The 13,903-nt window shown below is 42.4% G+C and overlaps 1 protein-coding gene across 2 annotated transcripts in view; it reads left to right on the forward strand.

Annotated features, from left to right (window-relative positions):
* The window catches only part of RPAP2 (RNA polymerase II associated protein 2), a 1,184,138-nt gene that overhangs the window by 711,861 nt on the left and 458,374 nt on the right, over positions 1-13,903 (forward strand). For both annotated transcript variants that reach the window (XM_069641788.1, XM_069641790.1), the window contains one exon: positions 8,321-8,389. In XM_069641788.1, coding sequence (XP_069497889.1) covers positions 8,321-8,389 — 69 coding nt within the window. The remainder of the gene's footprint in view (positions 1-8,320; positions 8,390-13,903) is intronic.

Genomic DNA, 13,903 nt, shown 5'->3' on the forward strand with positions numbered 1-13,903 from the left:
GGGGTTGATTTAATTTTTCAGACAAGATGTGCATTGCACTCCTGTCCTAGGATCATTGCAGAAACTCCAGCTTTGGAATAAAAGGTTGCAGAGTTAGAAGATGTATCTAAATAAAGCTCTAGGAAGAATGAATGAATGAAGCAACGATTAAGGTAGGATTTGGAGACTCCATGCTGCAATGTAATTGTCTGGAATGAAATCAAGATGAGACCTTGAAGCAGAAATATCCTGGTTATTAATCTCTGATCCATGGGTCGAGTAATAATTGTTATATGTGTACTGTTCGTTATGCATGGTTGTTTATGATGCACATCTCCTTTTTTAAATGTCACCTAATTATAAGTTGGGATCGATTGGGGGTATGTACCCAATGCGGTATGTAGAAAGTACTGTATGATGTAAATAATCTTTACTCCAGTTTCAAAATTCCAAATAAGTCAATCTGAGGGTTTTAATGTAAGTATGGTTATAAAGGTAAAACATGTGGTGTATTAAACATGTGCGTGTATATGTATGTGCTTGGTTCTATAAAGCAGGAACCTATCTGTAAATCCACTAAGGGCTGCTTAAGGCTGTTTCCTTTGTTTGCAAAAATGCCTAATAAACACCTAAATTATAAGTTGCGATTCCATATTCAAAATGGCACATAGTATTCCTCTGTCCTATCCCCTTTGCTTCATGCCCTGCGCAGCCACCCTTTAATTTTTCTCTATGCTGAGCAGGAATGAACGCCATTGCATAGTGGTTCTTTGCTAGGGTTTAATTTTATTTTTTCAATCGTCACTAGGACCTTTTCCCTCTTCCTGTGCCACAAAAAGGGAATTTCAAGAAGGCACTCCCACAAAGCATCCACATTGCTAATGCCAGTGATTCTATCTTTCAGGCATCCATTTCCAATACAAGTTCTTTCTCTTCAGTAACAGTTCAGCAAAGTGTCAGGGTTATGGTGGCTTCTTACTTGAAAATGAGGGGCATACACATCTTTCCTTTTTTACAGGATTGGTTCACCTTAGATCCCAACTATAAGCTCAAGCCTTTTCGGATCTGCAGATGTTGCTGGATCTTTCTTTCAGAATACGTATTACACTTTGTGGAGATATCCTTTCTGACGCTTGACAGAATGCCACCTGTGAGAGCGGAAAGCCAGAACTTTTTTGATTTCTAATAATAAAATGATGTGGGCTGTTCTGCTTCTGAAAGTGAAATTTGTTAATCAGACTTGACTTTCATTATGCTCCTTTGCTAAAAAGCATAATGCATACATGCACCCGATAATCTCAGCAGCTGCCATGCTGTCGTGGGAGGGCAGGTTCAAAGGTCACATGTGCATTCATTAACACAAATGCTGGAACAAAAAGTTCAAAGAGACAGAGGAGACTTTTTGCCTTTAGGTTCCTTTGGTTCAAAATATCACAGTTGTGTAGCCAGCAGCCTAGTGGAAGTTAATATCATGGTGGCTACTGAGATTACACAGTTATACTGCCACAAGGATTTCATTTAATGTGTTGTCGCCTTGGTGTCTTGGCTTTGTATCATTTAACAAAGGAGCTTGATTAAAAAAAACCTTCCCTTATATTGAACCAAATGAGGCCAGATACTTAAGCGAATGAACTCCACACCTGGATACCGAGAATTCTGGATATAATGATGCCCCTGAAACTTTTCAAACCAGCACTAAAATAAGTAGCAGCAAGATGGTTTACCCCAGAACTCAGAAAGCCTGGAGAAAATCCTTCAGCCAACATCACCAAGTCTAATAGCAACAACAGATCAGTATTTACAAAGCAGCTGTGCTAAATTCCAAGACATTCCGCTACACCAAAATAATCAGAACAGCAGCAAACCCACAGAAGGAAATGTACCAAATCATCAACAAAATGAAAAACCCTAACTCATGCAACAACACACCCATACCTTCTGTGAGGACTCGAGGGATTCAGTCACTTCCCCCAAGGGGGAAGCCCCTTTCTGTGAGGCCCCTTCTTAGTAGCCCCAAAACCCAGTACAACTTAATGAACTGACAGACAACTAAACTCATCTTACATGTATTATTGTAATATAATACCAGAAGAACAATATCAACTTGATACTGTGAAGAGTAAGAAGATGAGGGTAATTAAAAGTGCTTGTCTGTCAAATACTGACACCAAGAAGCCAACAGGAGGCATAGTGAATATGATAATGATAATGATGTGTTATTTATAAAGCGCCTTAATCAAAAGCGAATATGGACCCAACGCAAAGGAAGGATTTTCCTTAGAAGCCGAGTAAGCCCCAGCAATGAGTCATAAAAAGAGGAGGGTCAAGAGCACAAGGAAGTGAGACCCGTGAGTTTCAAACCGGCCAGATCGAGGAGGCTGGGAAATGAAGGGAGACTCTGTCTGGCCTGCCCAAAAGCAGCTACGGAGAAGAAGGGACAGCAGCACACTGTCCGACCAATGGAGTGCAGGATATCCATAATAGTCCCTGGAGGGACGCTCGAGAAAAGCCAGTCAAAAGCCCTATCCTTGGCGTGCCGAGTAGGTGATACACCAATAACAGACATGAGGAGGTCTGTTCATGGGTGGAGAACCTAAGGAAGAAGGTGGTGCATGGAATGGAACCAAAGGAAAAATGCTTTCTTCGCCGAAACCGCCAAAGCAAAGCAAAGCAAAGCGAAGCTTGTCGGAAGAGCGACACGGGAGGAACCAGAGAATCATCCTGGCTGATCATGGAGGAGAGAAAGAGAACGCCGACCCGGTGATGCAGAACCCATTCAATACAGGTATAGGGGAGAGCCGGAGATCCGGGGAGAGAGGCAGAAAGAGTAAAGATCACTCAGGACCCTGCATCCTCGTCCCAGTGATTGGCAAAGTATATGAAGAGTGAAGATCATCCAGGGGACCAACCTACTCGTCCCAGTGATTGCCAAAAGTATAAGAAATACTTGAGTATATGATACATTCTCCTGTGAGTGGGAAGACTGTTAGAGGAATAAGAGTAAGACTACACCTTTCTCTGCACATATCAAGAAGAAGAAAGGTGTTTGGAGAAACGGGAGGAACACACACATAAGGGCCTAGGAAGACCCATTGAAAGAACTGAAGCAGCTATTACAAGGAATAGCAAGAGACTATTTGAAGATATCATATTGAAGATATCATATTGAAGAAACTTGTACTGAGAAGCACCCCAGGAAAAGACAACTAGTGAAAATTGGGTCTTTAAATGTCAAGGGTCTTAACTCGCCTCCGAAAAGATCAACGCTCCTCAGGGTCTTCCAGCATGCTCAGCTGGACATCCTGTTTGTACAAGAAACTAAATATAACCAGGACGAGGAATTCACCCCAAAGGGCAGGCATCTGGGGGGAGCCGTATGGGCATCAGGGTTGGTTAAGAGGAGATGAGTGGGGATTCTATACCAGGCTTCCCTAGGGTTCCAAATCTCACTGATACACAGAGACCCAAATGGAAGATACCTTATTGTACAGGGGTTCATCAGATCAAGGGAGGTCACCCTGTGCTCAGCATACGCCCCCAATACTCAGCAGCTAGCCTTCTGCAAGGACCTCTTCTCCCTATTGGACAGCAAGAGGACAGGTTTTCTGATTTGTGGAGGTGATTTTAATTTGGTTATGGACCCGGTACTTGACTGGAAGTCCTACAGGGAAGGTGCTGCTAGCCCTACCCCACCCTCAGCCCCATCCCCCGAGAGAGAGGTCCTTTCAGAACCTGATCAGAGACCACTTTCTGGTCGACCCGTTAAGAGCCCTCCACTCACTGTGGAAAGTCTACTCCTCCTATTTCCCCACCGCACAAAACTTTTTCCTGGATAGACTATATAGTCTTGGAAGGGGAGCTAGAACACCGAATGAAATGTGCGTCTGTCGAGATAGTAGGTTGGTCCGACCATGACATGGTGGTGGTTGAGCTGGACCTAGGCCCGGGTAGAGGTATAGATGAGCAATGGACATGCAATGACGCTTTTTAAAGATGAGCCCTTTAGGGATTCACTTGATACAGAAATACGTGAGTTCTTCAAATGTAACGACACTGGAGAACTCCCACACATGACAGTATGGGAAGCAGCGAAGGCCACAGTAAGGGGACTGCTAATGGCGGAGGGGTCCCTGGTTAAAAGAAGGACATTTCTGCCAGAACCCGCCTTGAAAAAAAAGATGAGCATCAAAGAAGCCGCTCTACAGAATGTGGATGGGGAGTCAGCCAAAATCTTGGCGCCGATTAGAGACCTTAAAGACACCAGGCAGGGGAGAGCTCTAACTCCTCTTCGGTACATAAAACAAATTTATTATGAAACAGAGGATAAGGCCCACACCCTTCTCGCAGCCAGACTGCGAAAGCAAAGGGCAGAGAGAACGGTCAACAAGATCAAATCCCAATCGGGCACCACTCTAGATGACCCAAAGGAAATAATGCCCGCTTCGCTCAATATTATGAGCAGCTGTACACCTCAGACTGCAACCCCTTACCCGAGAGCATGGAGGACTTTATGAGCAAGGTCACATTCCCCCCAATGCAAGCCTCAGATCGCGAGGAGCTGAATGCCCCCATAACGGTAGAAGAGGTTGAATTCACCACCTCTAACTTAAAGGCAGAATCTGGGCCGGCAGAAGACCGTTTTAGCCCAAAAGGTTCAGAGGAGCCTGCCCACCTTTTTGTCTCTCCTGTTCAATCAAACGTTGACCACTGGACAGGCTCCCCCTCCTTGACAGAGGCCAGCATCATAGTTATACCGAAGGAGGGGAGAGATAAAACTGAATGCGGCTCATGCAGGCCAATTTCGTTGTTAAATGTGGATGCCAAAATATATGCCAGCATTCTGGCTAATAGATTGAGCAAGGTCCTCCTGCTTCTGATCCATAGCGATCAGGTGGGTTATGTGAAGGGGAGGCAGGGCACTGATAATGTCCGCAAAACCCTAGATTTAATGGACTCGGTCAATGCGGAACACGCGGGCCCTGTCCTCATCTCGGTCAATGCCGAAAAGGCGTTTGTCTGGGTGGAGTGGAGGTTTATGCTTCAAGTATTGGAGAAAGCCAACTTAGGGCCGGGTGGATTCAGGGGGCACGAGCGCTCTAGAACAACACAAAGGCAAGAGTCGTCGTTAACGGTGTGGCCTCCATCTTCTTCGCATTGACTCGAGGCACTAGGCAGGGATGCCCCCTCTCGCCACTGGTCTGTGCCCTGGTGATGGAGCCGTTGGCCCAGAACATTCGAAACGACAGCTCGATAATCGGTCTGAAAAAATGTGTAAGGGAATACAAGCTGGTCCTATTTGCGGATGACATTTTGGTCTATGTAACTCACCCAACAGAGTCTATCCCACCGCTCCTCGCCAGAATAGAGGAGTACGGTGAACACTCAGGGTTCCGTATCAACCGCAGCAAGACCTTGACTCTGCCACTAAAGGAAGAGGACATTCATCAAGATGCAAGCCCAACGTGGTGGGGTATAAAGGCTTCCAGCAAAAGCCTCCTCTATCTGGGGTTCACCATAACAAGGCAACTAAAGGACCTGTATCAGGCAAATTATAAACCGCTATGGGCAGCTAAAAAGCTCAACATAGAGAATTAGGCAAAACAAAAGCTTTTGTGGGCCAGGAGATTCACGGCTATAAAAATGAACCTCTTGCTGTGCCTTTTTTTCCTGTTTCATTCACTGCCAGTAGCCCTCCGAGATTCCTTTTTGGCAGAGGTAAGGAGTACTCTCCTGGCATTTCTGTGGCAACGGAAAATACCGGCAATAGCGTATAATACTCTGATTCTCCCCAGGGAAAAGGGAGGGATGGCCTTCCCGGATCTCCAGAAATATTACAGAGCAGCGCAGTTGCAAGTACTAGTAGATCATATCCGGGAGTCCAAGGAGAAACAGTGGGTACATCTAGAGAAAGGCTGGTTAGCGCCGGTCACGTTGGGAGAGTGGTTCTGGGCACCCGTGAGATCAAACCCACACAGGGTGCGAGAACACCCGGTATTGGGGGTGGTATGAACAATTTGGAAAAAGAACACAAACATGCAAGGAGTCACAACCTGGCCCTCCCCCTTAGTTGTATTTCCCCCCCCCCCCCAATCAGAGATCTCATTACAGACCCAATCCGCTTCCAGCTACAGTATGAACAGGGGTTAGTCAGAGCTGGGCAAATGTGGAGGGAGGGGGTTTTCCTTACAAGAGAAGGGTTAGAAACAGCTCAACAGGGTCTCCAGATCCGGCCCCTTCCATACCTACAGCTGAAGGGGGTCCTTACAGATCCACAATGGAATGGCCAACTGCAACAGCCCCTAACCCCCTTCGAGATCATCCTGAACAATCAACTAGTGACCAAAGGGCAAATTGCAAAAATGTACAGGGCTCTCATTGACCAAGGCCACTTGCCAATTCCTCACACTCAGCGAAAATGGGAGAGGGAACTGGGTTGGGAAGACAATCAGGAGGGCTGGGCCGCAATATTTAGAGCAGTGTTGAAATCGTCAATAGCAGTCCAATATAAGATGCTCAACTGCAGGCTGCTCACACAATGGCACCTAATCCCCCAGCGCCTGGCAAAAATGTACACAAGCATCAGCCCATATTGCTGGCGAGGTTGCACTCGAATCAGCACATACTAGCATCACTAGTGGGATTGTTCCTGCATACAAGCTTACTGGAAAGAGATCTTGGGGTGGATTCACGAGGGAATAGACAGAGAACTATCCCCGCTCCTGGTGTTGTTCAGAGTCAAACGTATCAAGGAGCAGTACCTGGTTCTCCCCACCACCCCAGAAACTTGCTCCTGGCGGTACAGGTTTGTGTTTCCTTAAAATGGAAAGGAAATGTCATGCCGTCTGAGATTGAGTGGCTGCGTAAAACTAAGGAAATTTATGAAATGGAGAGCCTCACAGCAACACTACTGAAGTCCCATGCACACATTGACTCACAGTGGCTCCCCTTTTTTAGAATTTTGGGTAACAAACAAAACGGCCGCTTAGTCTTGTAACATGGAGAAAATAGCAAGGATGGTCCAGCCTTGAGAGGGAAGTCTCAAGCTGACCCCCGACATGGTAGACCCTAACACGTGGCATGTGCAAAGCGAGTCTACATTGAAAGATGGGCAGATGACCTGTGCCCTACTAAGAGTATTTCATTGTGCAAGTGTATGACCAGGTGCCTCTCACCTACTCTCTACTCATTCTAGTCGATTTAATCTTGTTGGCGGGAGGGGTGGTGGGAATGTGGGTTTGTTGTTAAGATTTCAAAACTCTTGATCGAGCAATTGCTCCACATTGCAAAATAATATGTACTGTATTTGGTTTGCAACTGTTGATCACAATAAAAATATATTTTCAAAAAGAAAAAAAACTGGAGATCTCCCATCTGGAAGCAATAGTCCACTGGTGTAGAAACCAAAACCCACCTACAAAACGCCCCTGCACAGGCGCCCAGCTGCTCTTTGTTCTGTATGTACCAACAGCTAAGCTAACACCTTGTCGTTTCCCTCTTCTCCCCTTACAAACCCAACCCCCCACTTTGCCATTCAGATCCACAAGAGCTCCTAAAGACCATGCAAAGGGCAGCAGGGGATGGTATAAATCCACATATTATATTGCAGGTCAAGAATTATTTTTGTGTTTAATGAAATCTTTTTATCAAGATAAGTGTCGGCTCCTTTGACACATTTTCAAAGGTTAATGTATTTTGTACTGTTACAAAGTCACTGCCATCTGTACTGTTATGACCATTGAAAAACATTTTGTAAACATTTTTTCTCTTTTTTTCTTGTCTCCATATGCCTGCTTGGTCATTTAGAATGTTTCCTATAATCTGATAGGTCTCCTCTGCCACCATATTACCTGCTTCTTCTTTCCTATCCGCATTCCATCGCTCAACTTCTCTGCTCTTCATTAACCTGTTTCTGTTGTACATTTTTAACCTCCTTGTTTTAAATCTTGCTCCTATTTTGTTCTTCCTCCTTTCTAAAACAATTTAATGAGTGACCATAAAGGATGCAATGTTTTAACCAGCATCCATTTTGTTCTGGTCTTATCTTAATACCTTCCTCTTCCTTGTTTGTTTTAATACAATTCTAACTATATATTCGCCTGAATTGGTGTTCACAGATAATGGATACAAAGTATTACAATAAAAAGTTTAAAAAGTTAATTTGAGATAATTTCATAACATATGTTAACTTGTTTGAATTAGTCATAATAGTGAAAACACATTTTTCTGATATCAGTAGTGTAACAAATGCTGGTGTTTTCAGTCAAATGTTTGACTTTCTTCTTCACCGCTTTACCGGTATTTTATATCAGTGTGAGTTTCTAATGTGCCTGTTTGTTTTCAGATTAACAAATAAGAACATTATCCACAGGACACCAGAATGGTCCCTTATTGCGGTTGTGCTGTTATCACTGTAAGTACCACATAAATCCATTTTAGCTGAGGAAAGCTGTGAACGAGGTCAACCAAAGGGGCAAACATTTTAAGGGTATTCCATTTATTGGTAACTGAAAAATGTTTCTGTTGGATTTAATGTCGTTGCTGGTCATACACCAGTTTGTAAAGAAATTCTGAATTACTTCATCGGAAAACACATCTTTTGTATTATCCTCTTATGTCGAGGTGCTTTGCTCAGGTAGTTCATTTAGTGAACACAGTGGGCCGTAAACAACAGTTAAAATGTGCATAGAAGTGGTGCCACATCAGTTTTTATAATTATTTCATGAAATATCCTGTGAAATGCGGCTAGGAAAGCTCCCGGTATTCAGTGAAATCTATGCAAACAGATGGACTAAGAAAGGTTAGAACATTTTAAGAGCATTTCAAACTGATTTTCTTGTGCATTTTGTGGTAAAGGAAAGACGTTTTGAAACCTTTGCCTTATTTCTATGCTGTAAATCCAGGGCAGCTCTGAAAGCATCCCTTTTGGGTCTGGGCATCCTCAGTGCCCCGGTTTATGCCTGGGTGTGCCGTTCATCTCAATCATAAGTACTTTGTGAAGCATGTAGTGCACGGTTAAGTGATGCTGTATCCTTTTTACACACACATGTTAAATTGATAAGAGAACGTTTGTAGCACAGTTTCATTTTCCATATCACCTGCCATCGCAGTACTTTCATATTTCAGGATTTTCCTTGTTTCAAACTAGGCTATTATGTACAAAGTATTAACAAATGAAATATTAATCTGATTTAATACATATCACATTTACAATTTGCAGTTAATGAATCCTGTACAACATGTATAGGAACAAGCATCATATAATAGATGTGTTAATTAATCCTGTGCAACATGTATAAGAACAAACATCATATAATAGGTAGGTTTAAGTAGCTTACACTTATGACCTATTGTAAATTAAGTATGTATGGCAAAGCTATTGTACAGTGCTAGGTCTTTTTAATTCTCCTCATCACAATGGACCAGGATTGCATTTATTTTTGAAAATGCATGCGATTGGAAATTAAATGAACGAATAATAAGTAAGTACTATATATTTCCATGGTTCTCATCACTGTACTCCAGTGTCCACTCACCTGTTGCCTCTGCTATACTCATCTTCCCATATGCTTTTTAGGTGCGTTCTTATGCCATGTACTATAATCTGCAACCGAAATGTGCATTTTGCCCTTTGCTGTGACTACACAAAAATGAATTATTGTCCTTGCATTTCTTTCACTGTTAATTTTGTTTGGCTGGTTTACCATGCTGAGGGTATGCAATATTAAAATGTATGTGACATGCTGAATGGCATTCTTTATAAAATGTTTTTTTTACAATTACGGATCTTACACGTACCATGTTTACAAATAACTGCACTGTAGGTTCACACGTGGGCTCATTCTTCATCAGATGTTCCCTATTGGGAAGGTTTTGTAATCACTGAAGAGTAATTTGGTATAGAAGGTAAGCAAGCCTACAGCAGGACTGCCAGATCAGCAATTTAATTAATGTAGTTGCATGAACATGGGGGAATGGATAGTGTCCACAAATTCTGTTGAGTGGAAAGAGCAATGATGCCTGCAATAAAAAGACCAGTATGTTACAGGACCTAGAGATTGCTATTGCTTAGTGGTATAAACAACTGTGCTTCAAAGAACCAGTGCTCCAAATAACAAATCGTAGATCCTGGGAGAGCAATGACACGATTTACACCCATGACCAATGCACAATAAACACGCTTGGTCCATGGGAAGTAGAGAGCCTGGGTTGTGGTATAGTTTATGGATGGTGGACTTGTCATGGTATAGACTGGTGGAAGGTGTTATAAAGTTGACCCATCAGTGTTGTTTCCTATTGGAGAAATTAAAGAGGAGAAACATAGTTTACTATACAGCAGGCACATCCTGTAAACATGAATTTAATTTACTGCACAAGTGTTTACGCAAATATCCATTCGAAGGACCTTTGCTAAACTGCATTTAGTTTTGCAGTCGTGTCCCCCCTGTGCTGTAAAGAATAGGTTGCTTGTCATGAAAGCCGTGTTATGAAAGCATTACAGGGGCCTACAGTGGCCTACAAAATGGCAATCCATTGTATCAATGTGAGAATCTGTATAGTTCAGCACTGCAAATGGCAACATCTCTTGGTGCTTGGATCAGTAAGAGCGTCTGAGAGGAAGGCAGCTGAGTCCATGGTTTTAATACAGTTTTAAAACATTGATTGTAAATATAAAATGTTAAATCCAGAGCCTTAACTATGACAGAAGGGCATTTAATAGCAAGGGGGCTTCTTCTAAGATTCTACATCCAGCTTTGTTGGTAAATGCATTATTGTGATTCATGCACGAGTGATGGCACAGGATCAGAATGAAGGCCAGTGTGCAGTAATTTAGGAGGTATTATTAAAGAACCATGTTCATGTGAAGCAAAACATTTAGAATTGTACATAGGTTTCGACCCTTAGGCCAGTGAAAGGACATCCTCGGTCAAAGTTGTTGGGTACCAAATTTTACATTTCCCACTAAGCAGCTTTGTTTCTACAAGCAAATTATAGTTTTTAGAGGAATGATCATGGATTGAAAATGTTATTATTCTAGTAGATTGTTTAAAGGAAATATCAAACCCTAGTTGCCTGTCAGTTTCTGCACTAAATGGTATCATTTTGGCAAAGGTTTTTTGCTGAAAGCTGTCTAACTTCTTTTTATTGTATATCTGGTTTATTAAAACCTTTATTCAACAATAGAATCAATATCCCATTTCTAATGCAACATTAAATTACAATTTCAATCACAACTTATTAGGACCATCTCAATTTGAAATATTATGCATTCAGTGATCAATACATACCATGGTATACAAAGGTAAGCTAATCGTCTATCCAGAGATGTTATTATTAATTTCCAAAATTCCAATTTGCAATTACCTAAACGGCCAACTTCCACCACACTCAATGTAGATTTTCTTTATAAAGTGTATAAGTGCAATAGTTATCTTTACTTGATTACCCACTAACAACGTAAACCAGAATTCCGCCTAAGACAAATATCCACTTACTGTAACAAGGGTGTAATATAAAGCAAATTACCAAAAAATGAATAAGACAAATGATGCGAGCATGGGCAATTTAAAAGGAAATGTTTCCAGGTCTCTAAAATACCTTGCGCTTCCTACAGAGGTCCAGATCTCCACTGTATGTAGTTGGTTCAAGCTAAATCACATGAACACAAAGTGAAAGATATGATTTGGAAAGTGTAAAAGGTAACAGGGGACAGTATCGCATTTCCTTATAATAACTTATTCTTTCAAGGAAACGTATTTAACAATTCACACCTTTTGACCTGGTCAAGTTCACATATTTTTTATTTGCATCTTACTGGGTTTACCTCGAAAAGGTCTTCATGACAATCAGCTTCCCACAAGGCTTCCTTACATTCCTGCCTAAAATAATTTAACACAGCCAAAGATCCTCTTAGTAAGATTTCCTTTTAAATTCCTATATGTAGAGCCTTTGGGGATCTAACATGTTCTACAATATCATCAACTTCTTGGTAATAACCAAAGAGGATAGTGATTGCAACCCAAGCTCCAGCCGTATATCTACCAACAGTGTACATTTCGAAAGTCCTAGTATTCCTTTCCAAGCTAAGCCCAAAAGGATATCTAGGTATTTATTTCTAGGCATATCAACCACTTTTGCACTGTTTAGTAATGATGGTAAGACATATTGCTTATAAAACCTCGCCAAAGGCATCAGGGTATATTTACAAAATGTTGGTTTCTCTTTTCATTTGGGTTACTAGTGGAATTATTTTCATATGAAGACTTTTTACAACCTCGCTTTTTTTTTTTAACTATTTGACTTTAGGGTACCCCTGATACATCATATATTTACAGGTCTCCAAATTATGCTTATCCATGTACCAATTGTATATAACTCTTTTCTTACAATTTTTAAAGGAATAAATTGCAGTTTTTATGATGTTTATCTTAAAATTAACTGCCAGATATATATGAGTGGAATTTAGAAGTCGTAACCCAATCGCTGTGTCTAGTAAAATAATTTTGTGAGCAAACGCTAGGAATCTGAAATGTTTGTTTTGTTTTAGGAGGAAAAATACAATTTTCTCTAGTTCCTCTGCCATGTTGCTGACACATACATTGAATAGGCAGGGAGCCAATACACAACCCTGCCTAAGCCCCACGGGTGTTTCAATTTCTTTTTTTAATATTTTATTTTTGTTGGCAGACGCATACAAAAAACACACACATCAGGGTGAACATTTACATGCAATAAGTACATACAATGACATTAATCTAAGATGGTCATCCTGCCGGGAGGGAGGCCGGCGCAAGAAATAGGTACTAATATTCCGCTACTCTGGAGTACCATCTCGATGGCCCACAGATGAGCCGCTCTCAGACGCACTCGCCTTTTGGATGTTAAGGTAACTGTTAAATGCAGTCCAAATGTTCTTGGGGCGAGTGGGGAGCATCTCAAGATATTCCTCCTCGCAGTTCCGGGACCAAGTAAGCAAGTTCAACCATTTCTGAAACGTAGGGGGAAGAGGGGTTTTTCCAGTTTTGAAGTATACACTTCTTGGGCACCATGCAGCTTATATTTAGAAATGTAGCCATGCCCTTAATGTTCTTAGCATCCCACACCCCGAACAGCACTCCCAAAGGGTCCGGGTCAATAATACTCTCGCTAATCTCCGACAGGGTCGCCAGTATTCTTTCCCAAAATTCTCCCAGTTTATGGCATGTCCAAAACATATGAAGATGTTCTACATTTTCCATCTTACAGCGAGAGCAAGCGTGCCATACAGTATTAGCAAATTTGGAGATCTTGAAGGGGGTGTAATTCAGCCTATTTAGGAGCTTGAATTGCATGGCACGGTATCGGAAGTTGAAGGAGACTCTGTTGGTGTGCGAGCACATTTCCCCCCATAGATGATCAGAGACTTCGAGACCCAGTTCCTCTGCCCACTCGCCCCGAGCCCCAGAGGGTTGGGATGGGGCGTTTATTAGTAGCAGCTTATACAGTGCGGATACAATGCCACGGGCACCTCCTGAGTTAGCGATTTAAGCAATCCCTGGGGAGTTAGGGGGCTCATCGGGGAAGTCGGGCCATGTGGCACCAAAAGCAGCACAAAGTCTGTAGTATTACAGGAGTTAGGGCCGACCCGGAGTGACCGGGCTTCAATGTCTGTGGGTTAATAAATTGCCCATCAGGGTAAAAATCTGTTGGAGCCTGATAACCCAGATTGCCCCAGTGTTGTGAGAGAGCTATGTCGTGCGTTGGCTCTAACCCGGGGAACCCCCACACGGAGAGTCACTTGTAATAGGGGTGCTGATCCGCTGTCCACCCAAAGAGACGGCCCCATGCATGTATGGCGGTGCCGACTGGATATATGGGGGAGTCCGGAATGTATTGTCGGTGGACAATGTTAATGTAAAGTCATTACATTAACATTGTCAGCCGCAAG

Source organism: Ambystoma mexicanum, chromosome 1q (genome assembly GCF_040938575.1).
Source record: "Ambystoma mexicanum isolate Mex_15411 chromosome 1q, UKY_AmexF1_1, whole genome shotgun sequence".
Taxonomy (NCBI): domain Eukaryota; kingdom Metazoa; phylum Chordata; class Amphibia; order Caudata; family Ambystomatidae; genus Ambystoma; species Ambystoma mexicanum.